The following is a 15,321-nucleotide window of genomic DNA, read 5'->3' as shown; positions in this document are numbered from 1 at the left end:
GTTTGAATGGTCCCAGTTGGAACTTCATGAGAATCATTTCTTACTATACGTTTTAAACCAAATCCAGTCTGCGACCACAACATCCACATTTCCGGTATGAACTTTTAGATCACCGACAAATTAGACTGTAGTTCTGTCATCTGTGGGGACTGCACAACTGGCTCGTAATTTGGTCCCACATCAAACTGCTAAAAATAGTAGTGGCTTGCCCATGGGGATAGCTACGAAAGTCACCACCAGAATATTGGTCTCATAAGCAATCATAAAAAGTGCTTTTCACACACAGTTTAATTTCCTCGCAAGAGCAACGAGATTATGGAAAAAAGAGGTTAATAAGTCAAGCTTTTACCTATTTTTCGGATTAACTAATAGTTTTGCTAGGATCAATTCAATCATACACATGTACTATATGAGTGTTACATTCGAAGTTTCCTTGACCGTAGTGCATGTGAGGTGTATAATGTAAACGGGTATAGCTTGACGCTGTAACGTTCACTTTCCAAGTCATCAACTCCTTGTCTCTTCCTCTCTCCCAAAGCAAAACCCACCTTTTATAATCATCTTTCTTGGTCTATTTTCCTGCCACTAAAGACTTTTGAGAGAGAGAACAAAAGAGATCTGGTAGAGAGAGAGAAGGTGAAGAAGATGTCTGATTGGGGGCCGGTGTTTGTGGCAGTGGTGCTCTTTATATTGCTCACTCCAGGGTTGCTGGTTCAGATTCCGGGGAAAGGCCGATTCATAGAGTTTGGCAATTTCCAGACAAGCGGAGCATCCATACTCGTTCATTCCATCATCTACTTTGCTCTCATGTGCATCTTCTTATTAGCTATTGGGATTCACATGTACATTGGCTCATAGCATAGCCCCCCACAATAAACAACACCCAACATCCACAAGTTCCACAGTTAGTAAGATTGTTGTGTTCTGCTCTTTGTTATCATGTCCTCTGTATCTTTAATGGGATTGAAATTATTGAAAGTTAGTCATTAATGAAATTAGTTGAATTACAAGCTTGCAAATTCTCCATGGATTCTACCATTAACTAGAAATGGTTTTGTGTTTGACTGGTTGGTATATATTAGAATTTCATACACAGGATGATATGGACTTTGACTGAAATCATTTATTAGAATTTTATCTTGGCTAATATGATTGTCAATTGTAAGGTAAAGAATTCTCTTGATTTTATTAGGATTTAATATACCTTGTTTGTTGCTTTTTGGGTCTCTGATCAATATCTACTATGTCTGAAGTTTTGCTCGAGGATGTACTTTCATATTCATTGATGAATCTCTTTGTGAATAAGTAAGCGTACTTGGAGTGATCCGAAAGGATCTGGCATTATAATTATCACATAAGAAGTTTTATATATCTTACAATACCCATGACCATGGGCTAACTTCCATTCCCATTGTATTACAGGCAAATTTAGCAAAAATTCATTCCTGTAATCGTGTTGTTTATCTTGTTGAGAGGATAGCAATTACATAAATAAGGTGTGTATTCATTATTCAATCTCATGTATAATTGGATTTAGCAATAAATCAGTATGAGGAATGTCTGGAGAGGAGATCTTATCAAGTTGTTTCCTCGGTTCACAAGGCCAAAATGACAGGTTTATATAGAAAACACTGAGTTTTGCATTGAGACTAGCGCATATGGTGAAAGCAAACATAACAATAAGTATGTTTTATAAATGAAGTTTTTGACTCTTGGATTTGGGAGATGAGGGATCAGTTTTGTAGTCCAATGCAAAAATTTGACGCTTATATGTGTTCCCTATTTGAGATTAGACCAGTTGTTTGCATTAATGTGAAAATAAAAGGCTGAATTTAGGATATGCAAGCAGATCCCAATGATAATTTCCCTTATTTTTCTAAGAGTATTAGGCTATTGGCAATCTTATTTAGATCGAACAAAGGCTTATTAAGGAGTATTTCAAAGGCATACGTTGAAAATGTAAATGCTCAATTACGAGTTACAATTCATGCTTATTAACTGGAAAAAAAAAATTGCGATGATTCATCTAATTGCACTCAAAACGTCCAAGTATTAGTAGGTTGTGTATGCTTTTCTTTAATATGATTTCATTTATTTTTTGAAAATAGTAAAAAAAAAATTTAAATATACATTAACTTTGTGTTCTTTAGATACTCATTAATAACTGGGTGAGTTGAGCCGGATGTTATCTACCTCCTTATATCTTAAGTCCATGGGAGAATATGGGAGCCTCAATTATAACCCTTAAGGGAGAGGTGGGATATTATGTAGTATTTTTTTTAAAATAATAATAAAAGGTACTCATTAATAAAACCCAAGAAATAAATTATATATATATATATAAACCGTTCGTGAGCTTAAGGGTAAAGAGCATATTAAAATCCTTGCCTATATGTGTACTAGTACCCAAAATGACAAGGTCTCTCGGAAACTGATGCTTTGCTAAAGAACATATCAGGTGAGGTTATTACTAATTATTTGTCATTATCTTTTGAAATACCACACTGTGATTTGTCTTCCTGCTAGTTCTTAGTTCTTACTCAAATTGCTACCCCAAGAAACATTCTAACCATGTGGCCAGTAACTCTTTCATGAATGGCAAAGTAAATCTCTTTTCCCATAGTAGTGATTAGCTTGAGAAACAACCCTACTAAAAAAATTGTGGGAGACTGAATGATAATTATAATCACTTCATTAGCAAAAAGCTGATTTCTTGAGAGCTTACATAGACCAAAAGCAGTAAACAAAAAAAAGTATACATATATAGCACAAAACTCTGTCCTAGTAGCAGCCTATTGCTTCCTAGACATAGAGGTGAATGTTAAGAATAACAAGAAACAAAATAAGAAGCAAACCGTAGAGAACCGTGTGAACAAATATGGAGCCAATATTAGTCTTCATGCTCATAAATTCAAGTGGCCGATTCTTTCCGGGCATTTGAAACAGTGTTCCTGGTGACAAAAGTGCAAACAGTGCCGCAGCTATGAGTGGTGCAGCCCAATCGTTCATTCTCAGCCTTACCAAATTGTTCAAAACTTAACCTTCCAACACAGAAGAAGAGGAAGAAGAAAAAGAAGAAGAAAGAAGAAAGAAGAATAATCACAAAGACATAAAAAGTATTAAAAGTGCTTTGGATACCTTATTATTATTATGTCCTCAAGACCATGTAGGAGGAAGAATAAGAATCCCCTAAAGCAAGAACATTTAATTATCAATCGATCACTTTATCCTTCTTTTGGGATTTTTCGTTTTCTTTAAAGTTTCTAGTCGCTCCGTTGGATAAGGCAAAGAATCATTTTCTAATGTTGTCAAACTCACAAGTAGGTTGAGTGGATGCATGATTTGCAGCTTGCAATCAATGACAGTATTTAAGTAACAACGTGGTTGGGTCACAATGCATCATCACCGTTCATTTTTGCTCACGCTAGTAGAAGTTTAATATAAGCATTCTTTTGAAAAAGAGGCTAGAGGCTAGAGGCTAGAGGCTAGAGGTTAGGGGGAGGATTGGTCAACATGAATAGCTTGAAATAGAATAAGTCTGGTGCCACATATTTTGCCACTAGGCTTACTCCTTGAAATAAGGAAGTGGGTCCAGTGAAATGGCTTTATGCATATGGAATGGGAGACTAGGAGCACCATTTTGCTCTCACCTTTGGGTTTAGACTTAAGAAATTTGAGACAGCTATGTGAATGTTTGTTTTAAGAGGCATGGGCAATCATGCTTTTGTCTCTTTTGCCCACACTCCAAGGTCTCAATTTATTTAATGGAGCTCAGCTATCATCAAAATTCAATTGTTTCAATGGCAATGGTAGTATTGAATCCTGATTTAAAAAAAAAAAAAAAATTCAAATAAAAAAGTTAGAATAGATCAAATGACCAACTTTGCAAAAATAAATCATAACAATCTAAATATTTTGTTTATATCTATAATTAAAAAAAATAATTACCGATATTGCAACTTGTCTAGCGGAAAGAAATTTTTGATTGGTGCCTATTAGCTAAAATAACATTGTTTGCTATGCATGGTTGTCTTTCTTTATGCAAGGGATATAGTGCATGAATTTAGGGGGTGTGTATGGGTTGACAGGTTGCGTTGGAGGGTTTGTTCAACCTATAATATGATGGTCTAAATTGAGTTGAAAAACTATTAACTTGAACCCAACCTAACTCAATGGTCAAAATAAAATTCTAACCTAACTCAACCCATCAACCCACGAAAATCAATCAAGATGTTGGGTTGGGTTAGTTTCACTAGGTTTGGGTTGGATATTCACTCCTATGCGTGCGCGCGCGCGCACAGAGAGAGAGAGAGAGAGAGAGAGAGATTAAAACTTAAAAAAAGAAGTATAAAATTGATATTTGAATAGTCGAATTAAAGTGCTGAGTATCAAAAACAAATTCTTCATTGATTTTTAACACATATGAACATAATGTTTAAATTGTCATTACTTATAACATTTGCGATTGAAAATGAAAAAAAAAAAATTTAATTTATAGTAACAGACAAAACTATGTTTAGTTAGAAAGAATGGGAAAGAAGGGAGGAGAGTGGGCTCAAATTCCGTTGTTTGATTAGAAGGAAAGAAAGGAAAAAGGAAGATAAATGGTTTTCATGGATCCCAAGTTCCTAACACTTTTTTTTTTTTGTTGTTGATAAGTTGACTATTAGAAGATTTGAACTTGAATGTTTTCGTTGGAAATACTAAAAAATGCCAACTAATTGAGTTATTAAACTGTTGATAGGTTCCACAACTTTTTAATATTTTTTTTTACTTTCTCTCCAAATCCATAAAATTACTCTCATATTCTTTGAAAGTTTTATATTTCTTGTGAAATTACTATCATATCATCATAATTAATTATTAATTTACAAAGATAAAATAGTAAAATAATATATATATATATATATATATATATATATATATATATATATATATATTCTCTTTCTCTTTCCTTTGTATCTAAATGTAGGTGTCAATATTTGATATGACCCATGAACATGACACGAGATTTTACGGGTTAGGGTTGTCCCTTAGCAGGTTTAGGTCATAATTAGGTCAAACTGAAAATGACATTGTAAAAATCATGTCACAAATAGGTTAACTCACAATTGATACGTTTGACATGTTAGTTTATTCGTGTCGACTTGAAATGACCCATATAAAATGTATAACAAATAAATACTCATTTTATTTTAGATTTTTCAAAATACCTTTTATGTCTAACCTCTATTTTAAAACTTATTAAGAGATATAATTGAAACCTTAAATCTCTAAACCCTTCACTATGAACTTCTAAACAACATATTTTAAGTATTTGATGTTCTTGTTAACTTTCAAATTGTATGCTTAATAGGTATTTTAATGTTATGAGTTCGTATTAAATTTAAAACAATACTAATCAGGTCAAACATGTCGAAATGAATTGCCTTTTTGAAGCAAGCTAAATGGGTATATATATAGGGGTTGCAAAATTGGACACAACTATGAACCCAACAAGACACAATACGACACGACACGAAATTATTAGGTTATGGGTTGAGACTTAATAGGTTTGTGAAATATTTGAGTTGACACGACTGACCCCGTTTAGTAAATGGGTCGAGTTAGTGTTCAATACATAGAACTCGTTTGACCCATCTGACCTGTTTAATTGAGTGGCATTTTACCAATATACTCTTCAAACTTTAAGTATATAAACCTATTAGTTGTTGTGGTTTATTTTTTTTGACATATTGTGATTGATTATGTCACGCTCCGAACCCAACTATAAAGATAGGCACATGATAACCGCCGCACGCTTATAAAGTAAGCACCCTACAAGTGTGCAAGGCCTTCTTAGCAACTAAGATTTATTCTCAAAAAATTAAATCAAATAAATCCAAAATACCTCAATAATTTCTTTATGAATAGATTTCCAATAATTTAATAGGAACAAAATCCAAACCTCATGTACATAATGCCAATTGGCCAATGAATATAAAACTATTAGTAGACCCTCCAATCCCAAAATCATTACGCTTCTTTTCTTGCTCACAACACAATATCAAAACTCCTAAAACTTGCTATTCTTCACAATCTGAAATTGGAAGGGAAAAAGGGGTGAGCTAACAACTCAATAAGTAACCAAAATCCTAATAAGTTCTATCAAGCAATAGATCTGTAAATTAATAAGATGTAATATGAGTTTTCAAAAGTTATAATATACTATGAGTTTTCAAAAATAACTAAAGAAGTTTCATAGTCTTAAAATAATAAGTTACAAATAGATCACATACTTTAATCTTACAAATATATATCATAGATGGTTTAGAAAGTAGTCAGTTTTCCATATATCAAAAGTTACAACTTATAATAGGTTCCAAAAGTATATAAGCAATTTAAATGATTCAAAAGAGTTCAAATACTCAAACGTAATTCATATTCTTAACAATCTTATGACTATGATCACACTATATTCTCGTGATTGGGCATCAGAGTACTAATAAATAATCCTCATTGGTTGGGTATTAGAGTACCAATGAATAACCCCCATTGGTTTGGGTATCCGAATACCAATGAATAATCCCCATTGGTTAGGTATCAGAGTACCAATGAATAACTCCCATTGGTTTGGGTATCAGGCTACCAATGAATAACTCTCATTGGTTTGAGTATCACAATTTATTCATAGTCAGACTGTCCATAATTATATATATGAAATCACAGTTTCTAACAAAAATATATCTTATTCAAATACATACATATATACTGTGGGGGGTAAAAAGATCTTAATAGGGATATGGGCCGTTGGGCCTTACTAAGGAAGGCCGACCTGCTCTTGGGTTTAGGGCTTGTTGGTACTTTAGGTCGGCCCATGCGCCGAGGATCCGAGGATCCAGCCGAGGATGTTTTTATCCTCGGACTAACACCAGAGAACCCGGGACTTCATGGTACAGGTTAGTGAATGACACGGTCAAGACTAGTGGTTAAAGGGGGTGAACCCTTGAATGTCCTAGAAGCACCGATGTTGGGAAAGTGTCAAAAGTAAAGGCTGCTACCTCCACATTAAAGACCCTGCACCTACCACCCTGGCCGCATTAATGGAGAGGTGACACTTGAACAGTGGAAGGGAAACTTCTAGTTACTGTTCAAAGGCACTAAGAAAAGAAATATCTAGGCTAAGGGAGGAGTTGGGGCAACACGTGTATAAAGTATTAAAAAGAAGAGTATTTAAGGGGAGATCTAGAACAAAAATGACGACGAACTTTTTGTAACCTAAAAGGAAAAAGGACAAAGAGAGAGAGATAATATAAGAACAGCTCTCGGCCTACGTCCGAGGAGACCTATTTATATTACTTCTTGCTGTTTCCAAATACTGGCAATCTTTAGTTTGTCATTTAATCTTCACTCACTTCTAACCTGGGTTTCAAGCCCACTCTCTACAAATTTTTATTGTTTAAGGCTCATTGGGCCTGAGCCCATAACTGTTCTTGGGTCCAGGTGCAATTGTGCACTTACAATTGGCGTCGTCTGTGGGAACCTAGTCTAGAAGTAGTAGGGATATTATGGCAGGTTTAGGCTCTCACCATGCAGAGTCACAAGGATCACAACCGGAAGATCATTTCGAACGTCTTGAACATCTTAAGGATCGTGAGGGAAGCGTCCATACGAATACCTGTGGGCTAGCCATACTCAAGGAGGGGGTAGCACTACCCACTTATGAGGCTCTAAATCCATGCGAGAAGAAATTAATCGTTCAAGAGGAAGTTACGCCGTGCTAAACGTAAGGTTTCCCCGTCCTCATCTAGTTCTTCCTCGAGAAGGATAGGAGTTGGCTACAGCTCAAGGTCATATTCCCCCACTAGCGCAACATCCTCACGGCGAGGAGAGGACGACCAATCAACTCGCGTACGTAAGAAGCTTCGTTCTAGGGGCTTGCAACGATACCATGAGTAGAGCGTTGCACCAACTTCTAAATCTCCGTTTTCACGGAGGATTGAGAGGGAGGCTTTCCAGAGGTTCACCCAGCCCACCTTTACCATCTATAATGGCCGGACTGATCCGGTGGAACACGTGAGTCACTTCAACCAAAGGATGGCAAGTGCACTCTCATAACGAGACTTTGATGTGTAAAGTCTTCCCCTCCAGCTTGGGACTGTGGCTACGAGATGGTTTAACGGTCTCAAATCGGGGTCTCAGGGCTCGTTTTGGGGAGTTAACTAGGGCATTTGCTTCGCGCTTCATCACGTGTAGCAAGAGTCCCTCGGCCATTGGATTCGTTGCTATCCATGGTCATGAAGGAAGGGGAGACACCGAAAGCATACTCCGACAGATACTGGGAGATGTTTAATGAAATAGATGGCGACTTTGATGAGGTGGCGCTTAATACCTTTAAGGTAGGCCTCCCTACTGATCACGACCTAAGAAAGTCTTTGACGAAAAAGCCCGTCCGCAGCGTACGCCGTCTTATGGATCGTATTGATGAATATAATAGGGTAGAGGAAGATCAAGAGCAAGGAAAAGGAAAGGAGAAGGTTATCCCGCGGAGAGAAGGGATTTCTGTCGGACGATATCACAACAACAAACCAAGGAGGGATTACTGGACAATCCGGCTGAAAGACTGTGTAAATACCGTGTTCCGAGAACCAAGGCATCGATTATTAGAAAAAGTTTGTAAAGAGCCCTTTTCGTATGGCCCGGCAAGATGGCGGGGGACCCCGCGAGAAAGAAATCAAACCTTTTCCGTCGTTACCATCGGGATGTGGGCCACACTACCGAGAACCTGGCTCTGTGGAACCATTTAGAGCAGCTCGTCGGTGAGGGAAAGTTGAAGCAAAGGCATTTGTGTCGGCCCATCAAGGGGTCCGGTCAGTTGGTTCAAACAACCGGAGGAACGATTCATCTCGGCCAGCATTGGGAACAATTAATGTTATCTTTGCCGCACCGGTAGGACCGGCTCAGTCCCACTAGGGTCATGGCGGTTTCCCAACCTCGGGCCGAGGATGTGGGTGGCAAGCCGAAGAGATTAAAGAGCACTTTACTGTCTTGAGTTTCTCCGAGGAGGATAAAATGGGGACTATCCAGCCCCATGACGATGCTCTTGTGGTTACCCTCGGTAGATAGGAATTATGATGCGAGAAGGGTGATGATAGATCAAGGCAGGCGGTGCAGATATCATGTACCCCGATCTATTTAAAGGACCGAGGTTGGAGTTGGAAGATTTAACTCCTTATGATTCTCCACTTATAAGCTTTGAAGGAAGGGCCGTTGTGCAGGGGACAAATCCGTCTACCCGTTCAATCCGGCACAGAAACGGTTGAGGTAGATTTCATTGTGGTTGACGCGTACTCTCCATATACCCATCCTTGCCAGCCATGGCCGCACGCTTTGGGAGCTGTTTCTTCCACCTTACATGTTAAGGTGAAATTCCCCTCGGGGGAGCATGTTGAGGAAATCCCCGGCAAACAGTGTAGTTGCTAGGCAATGCATATGCCGCGGTGCTTCGTCGATCGAAATGGAGTCATCAACCTTGCCCATCCAGAGTCATAGCAATTAATGCTCCAGAGGCACTCGGAGCGATGACAGAGGATGAGGTCAGTCTGCGAGGAGTTAGAGAAGTTTGTAATAGCAGATGACCCTGCAGAGGTTCTTCCAAGTTGGCATACTTTTGCCATACCAAGAGAAGATGGAATTGTTGGAATTCCCGAAGGACAATATAGATGTCTTTGCGTGGGACCCTTATGAGGCTCCGGTGCGTAGATCCGAGCTTTATTTGTCATCGTTTAAACGTCAATCCGGCCATCGTTCCGAGGAGGCAGCCACCTCGGCGATCATCCCGAGAACATTCGAGGCCGTGAAGGAGGAGGTTCTTAAGCTCAAAAGGAGCGGGGGCTATCAAAGAAGTTTTCTACCCCGAATGGTTGGCTCATACTGTTGTCGTTAAGAAGAAGAACGGCAAGTGGAGAGTATGCGTAGACTTACCGATCCGAACAAGGCCTGTCCTAAAGATTCGTTCCCAATGCCACGGATTGATCGAGCCGGGTAGATGCCATCGTCGGACATCCTCGGATGAGTTTTTTGGATGCCTTCCGGGGTTACCACCAAATTCCTCGGCGCTAGAAGATCGGAGAAGGCTGCTTTCATTACACCAACCGGAACTATCATTATAAGGTCATGCCATTTGGGTTAAAAAATGCGGGGGCTACTTACCAAAGAATGATGACCCGAATGTTTGAGCAAGAATCGGGGAAAAATATAGAAGTATACGTGGATGATATGGTGGTGAAGAGTAAGACGGTACCTTCGCACATGACGCATTTTGGCCGACACCTTCCAGAGCGTCGAGGAAGTATAAGTTGCGCCTTAACGCCTCCAAGTGTTCTTTTGGCGTGGGATCCGGAAAGTTCCTAGGATATATGATCACTCATAGGGGCATAGAGGTGAACCTGCGGTCAAGGCTATTCTGCGGCCGCCTCGGAACTCCAAAGGAGATTCGGAAATTGACCGGAATGATCGTCGCGTTGAACAGTTTATTTCTCGATCACTGACCGGTGCCGTCCTTTCTTTCAGCTTGTTGAACAAGTGGAAAGGGTTTCAATGGACCGAGGATTGTGAGTCGCCTTTCCACGGCTTAAGCTAATATCTTTCTCGGCCACCCATTTTATCTCGCCCTGAGGTGGACGAGGTTTTATTTGCTTATCTGGCCGTGGCTATTCATGCGGTGAGTCTAGTTCTTATAAAGAATGAAAATGGAGTGCAGAGGCCGGTCTACTATGTTAGTAAGTCCTTGAATGAGGCCAAGGTGCGCTATCTGCCCTTGGAAAAAGCGCTTCGGCGTAGTCCACGCCACGCGTAGACTCCTCACTATTTCCGATCTCATACCGTTGTGGTTGTTTTGACCCGCTTGCCTCTCAAGGCTGTGTTGCGTAGTGCTGATTATTCTGGCAGGGTGGCAAAATGGGGAACCATCTTGGGAGCCTTTGATGTTAAATACAAGCCTCGCACCTCGGTGAAAGGTCAGGTCCTCGCTGATTTGGTGGCAGAGTTTGCTGAACCATTGTTAGAAGAAACTTCAAAGGAAGCACACATGGGTGAAAAATCGATTGGCGTGATCACAGCCGTATCTCCCACGGCTTGGAACGTGTATGTGGATGGCGCTGCTAATCATAAAGGTTCGGCGTTGGACTTGTTCTAATGTCCCCCGAAGGAATTGTCTTTGAAAAATCTTTGAGATTGGCCTTCTCGGCTACTAATAATGAGGCTGCGTATGAAGCGGTCTTGGTAGGCATGCAAATGGTACGTAAGATGGGTGGCAAGGAAATCCATTTGTTCTCGGACTCTCAGTTAGTAGTCGGCCAAGTCGTGGGTACCATGGAAGCTAGAGATTCCGGAATGAAGGAATATTTGGCCCGAGTCAAGCGGCCACAGGCCGACTCGACTCCTTTGCCTTAGCTCATGTCTCTAGGAGTAGAAATACTCATGCAGATTCTTTGGCTACGTTGGCAACATCCTCGGCTCAAGGTCTACCAAGGGTTATTCTCGTTGAGGATTTGGTAGAACCTTCTCTTATAGTCGCTAACGCACCTCGCATCCATCTAATAAGGCTCGGTCCTAGTTGGATGGATTCGATCATATCTTTTCTCAAAAATGACATCCTTCCCGAAGACAAAGTTGAAGCAGAAAAGGTACGTCGAAAGGCGCCGCGTTTCGGTTGTCCGAGGACCGAGAAGCTATACAAACGATCCTTTTCAGACCGTATTTGTTGTGTGTACACCCCGAATCGACGTAATCATTCTTTGGAGGAATTGCATGAAGGAATTTGTGGGAGTCACACCGGGGGAAGGTCCTTAGCCCATAGAGCCCGACTCGGGGTTATTGGTGGCCTAATATGCAGAGAGGCTCGTGACTATGCCGGAAAATGTGATCAATGTCGTAGATTCGCCCCTAATATCCACCAACCCCGGAGGGGTTCTTAACCCTCTCCAGCCCTTGGCCTTTCGCGCAATGGGGCTTGGACATTGTAGGGCCATTCCCGAGAGCCGCCGGAAACAAAAGATGGCTGCTCGTAGGGACAAACACTTTCACTAAATGGGTCGAAGCCGAGCCCTTAGCCAATATCCGAGATGTTGATTCCAAGAAGTTTATTTGGAAGAATATTGTTACTAGATTTGTTATACCACATACTCTTATCTCGGACATAATGGCGTTCAATTTGACAAACAACGCCTTTAGGCGATCAGGGTGACATGGGTATCACAAATAGATACTCTACCCCAGCTTATCCTCGAGGAAATGGACCGAGGCCGAGGCCGTTAACAGGGTCATAGTCAACGGGCTCAAGAAGAGGTTGGATGATGCGAAAGGCGGATGGGTAGAAGAGCTCCCTCATGTCCTGTGGACGCATCGGACCACACCGCGCATCCACCGGAGAAACACCATTCTCCATGACTTATGGAGCCGAGGCGGTGATACCTTTGGAATCGGTTTTCCTACTGCGAAGACAAGTTCGTTTAGCCCAGAGAATAACGAGGGACTTCTAGGGAGAGATCTTGATTTACTTGAAGAACGGCGTGAGGTGCCTATGGTCCAAATGGCTTATTATCAGCGAAGCTAAAACAAGGACATGATGCCCACGTGAAGCCAAGGCCACTTGCGCCTCGGTGATCTTGTATTAAGGAAAGTTGTAGGCACTTCTAAGAACCCAGCATGGGGTAAGCTAGGACCCAATCGGGGAAGGCCCCTATCGCATTGTTTCAATAGCGGTGCATAGGGTCGTATAGGCTAGTTGACCCGGATGAACGAGTTGTACCACGTCCATGGAATGTAAATAATCTTAGAAGGTATTATTACTAATCAAATAAGCTTTTGTCAAGTAATGTTTCAAAGTTATGGCTAACTCTCGCATTTGAAGTTACAATTTTTAAAGAATCAAACGAAACTTGGTTAAGTGCAGTCCTCGGACCACAAACCTTGTGGAAATTGATGTCTTGTCATTTGTTAAATGTAACCTTAGTTATGCCGGGTCTTCCTGACCTCCTACTTTGGGAAAATTAACATTTGAAGTTACAATTTTTAATAATCAAACGTAAACTTGGTTAAGTGCAGTCCTCGGACCACAAACCTTGTGGAAATTGATGTCTTGTCATTTGTTAAACAACCTTAGTTATGCCGGGTCTTCGACCTCCTACTTTGGGAAAATTAACATTTGAAGTTACAATTTTTAAGAATCAAACGTAAACTTGGTTAAGTGCTCCTCGGACCACAAACCTTGTGGAAATTGATGTCTTGTCATTTGTTAAACAAACCTTAGTTATGCGGGTCCTGACCTCCTACTTTGGGAAAATTAACATTTGAAGTTACAATTTTTAATAATCAAACAAACTTGGTTAAGTGCAGTCCTCGGACCACAAACCTTGTGGAAATTGATGTCTTGTCATTTGTTAAATGTAACCTTAGTTATGCCGGGTCTTCGGACCTCCTACTTTGGGAAAATTAACATTTGAAGTTACAATTTTTAAGAATCAAACAGAAACTTGGTTAAGTGCGTGCTCCTCGGACCACAAACCTTGTGGAAATTGATGTCTTGTCATTTACATTACAATTTTGAAGAATTAAACGAAAGATTGCTTAAGATTTAGCTTCGGACTATGACTTTGATTAAACTTAACTTCGATTGTGTACGGATGTTAATACCTTATCGTTTATTAACTCGGATCTTACGTCTTATATCTTTAAGTATTGAGCAAATTTGTGTAAGGAATGGTCCCTGGATATTACATCCTACTAGAAACTATGTTATGCATTATAAGGGCTTAATCGTTATATGAAGTCCTCTTTCCTTTTTAATCAAGGCATTGTTCAAACGTATTAACTATGTCATCTTGTATTAAATCTTTAGTGATATACGCGTGATTATGTGGAAGTTATGATTGTGCAAGCCTTCGAGTTAGATTTTTATACTCTGAGAAACTTTTGATATGACTTAATGTGAAACTTTTGTAATAAGTACAAAAAGAGTAAAGTAAAAACAAGAGACAATCCAAGTGAAAAGTAAACGAAAGCGCTCTTCATTAATCAATTGAGTATGTATTACATATAATTCAAAAAAAAAAAAAAAAATGGAAAAAGAGAAGCCCTAAGCTAAAGTCCTATGTTGGAGGAGGATCTTCTTTGAGAGGTACTAGTGCCCTCGGTCTTTCTCAACTCCAGCCTCAAAAGGAGTCATAATCGCTTTCCTTTATCCACTTGTCGTTGTTGAAAGGACGATGGGTTCCGCCGTTCACGGCTCAAGTCCTTCTCTCGCATCCACTCCTCCTTCCTTCTCTTTATTGGAACCGAAGGTTCCGTAGGATCGTGAATTTGCCGTGGGACAATCGGAGGTAGGGCAGAAGAGTTGTCTCGGGGTAAGAGTAGCAAGAAGACCTCTTCACAATCTCCCAGATTTCTAGGGGAAGCCAAACGTTCTCGGACTTCCTCAAATCCGAAGATTGAGGAACTCCGCTACGTTTAAAGCTTCCCCCATACTTTTGACGTATTCGCGGCATAAAGCCGCGAACTCCTCTCGTCGGCCGCTCCTCGGTGGTGGCTACCCCTTCATCGAAACTTGCCTCAGCTCGCGGCTCGAAGAGAGAGTTGGAAGGAGCCGGCTTCTTCCTTCATCGGCCAGCTTTTTAAGATCCGAGCACTCCCTTCGAGCTTGGGAGAGCTCTTCATCTCTTTCATGAAGGAGCTTGCGCCGTCCTTCTATTTGGGTCTTCATGGTCTTTAAGTTTGACTCGACCCCATTCTTCTCTCTCCTCGCCCTCGCTACCTCCGAGGTCGGCCTTCTCGTTCTCGACAAGGGGCCGATGCCTAAGGTTTTCTCGGTTTCCGACACTTATTTCGAGCTGGCCGGCTACTTTCCGAGCGTCTTCAATAAACTTTTCAGCTACAAAGACCTCCCGAATAGCCCGTAACAAAGTATAATGGAGTTAGGAATAGCCAGCAAGCTTACTTATAAATATTGTTAAAAGGAGAAACACTTACCGCTTAAGTCTCTTTTTAGGGAAAGGAATAGCCGTGGCCGGCCCATCTTTTCCAAGGTCTCCATGTCCTCGGGCTGAGGAAGAGGGCGTTCTAGTGGCCTCGGCCGGGTGGTGGGCATGGCCTTGTTGAACCGCCCTTATACCGGACTGGCAGAAATGGGAGCGCCGTCCCGGCCTTAGCTCGGGGGACCAGGGCCTGGTCGGTGCTCGGCGCACTGCGCCTCATCCCCGATTTCCCAAGTTCGGCTGAACGGGCTCGCCTTGCCTTTGTCCGGCTTCGCCTGGGCCGGTGGGAGTTGTTGGCGTGGTTTCTTGG

The 15,321-nt window shown here is 40.9% G+C and overlaps 2 protein-coding genes across 2 annotated transcripts; one reads left to right on the top strand and one right to left on the bottom strand.

The window, feature by feature from the left end:
• Window positions 1-514: 514 nt before the first annotated feature.
• LOC142610151 (uncharacterized) lies at window positions 515-1,019 on the top strand. The gene has a single exon (XM_075781886.1). The coding sequence runs from the start codon at window positions 646-648 to the stop codon at window positions 856-858; it is 213 nt and encodes a 70-aa protein (XP_075638001.1). The 5' UTR covers window positions 515-645; the 3' UTR covers window positions 859-1,019.
• A 1,640-nt stretch (window positions 1,020-2,659) lies between these two features.
• LOC142622595 (uncharacterized) lies at window positions 2,660-3,325 on the bottom strand. Its single transcript, XM_075796109.1, has one exon. The coding sequence runs from the start codon at window positions 3,007-3,009 to the stop codon at window positions 2,803-2,805; it is 207 nt and encodes a 68-aa protein (XP_075652224.1). The 5' UTR covers window positions 3,010-3,325; the 3' UTR covers window positions 2,660-2,802.
• Between the last annotated feature and the right edge of the window lie 11,996 nt (window positions 3,326-15,321).

Source organism: Castanea sativa, chromosome 1 (assembly GCF_040712315.1).
Source record: "Castanea sativa cultivar Marrone di Chiusa Pesio chromosome 1, ASM4071231v1".
Lineage (NCBI taxonomy): Eukaryota > Viridiplantae > Streptophyta > Magnoliopsida > Fagales > Fagaceae > Castanea > Castanea sativa.
This window is presented reverse-complemented; position numbering and strand designations above follow the sequence as displayed.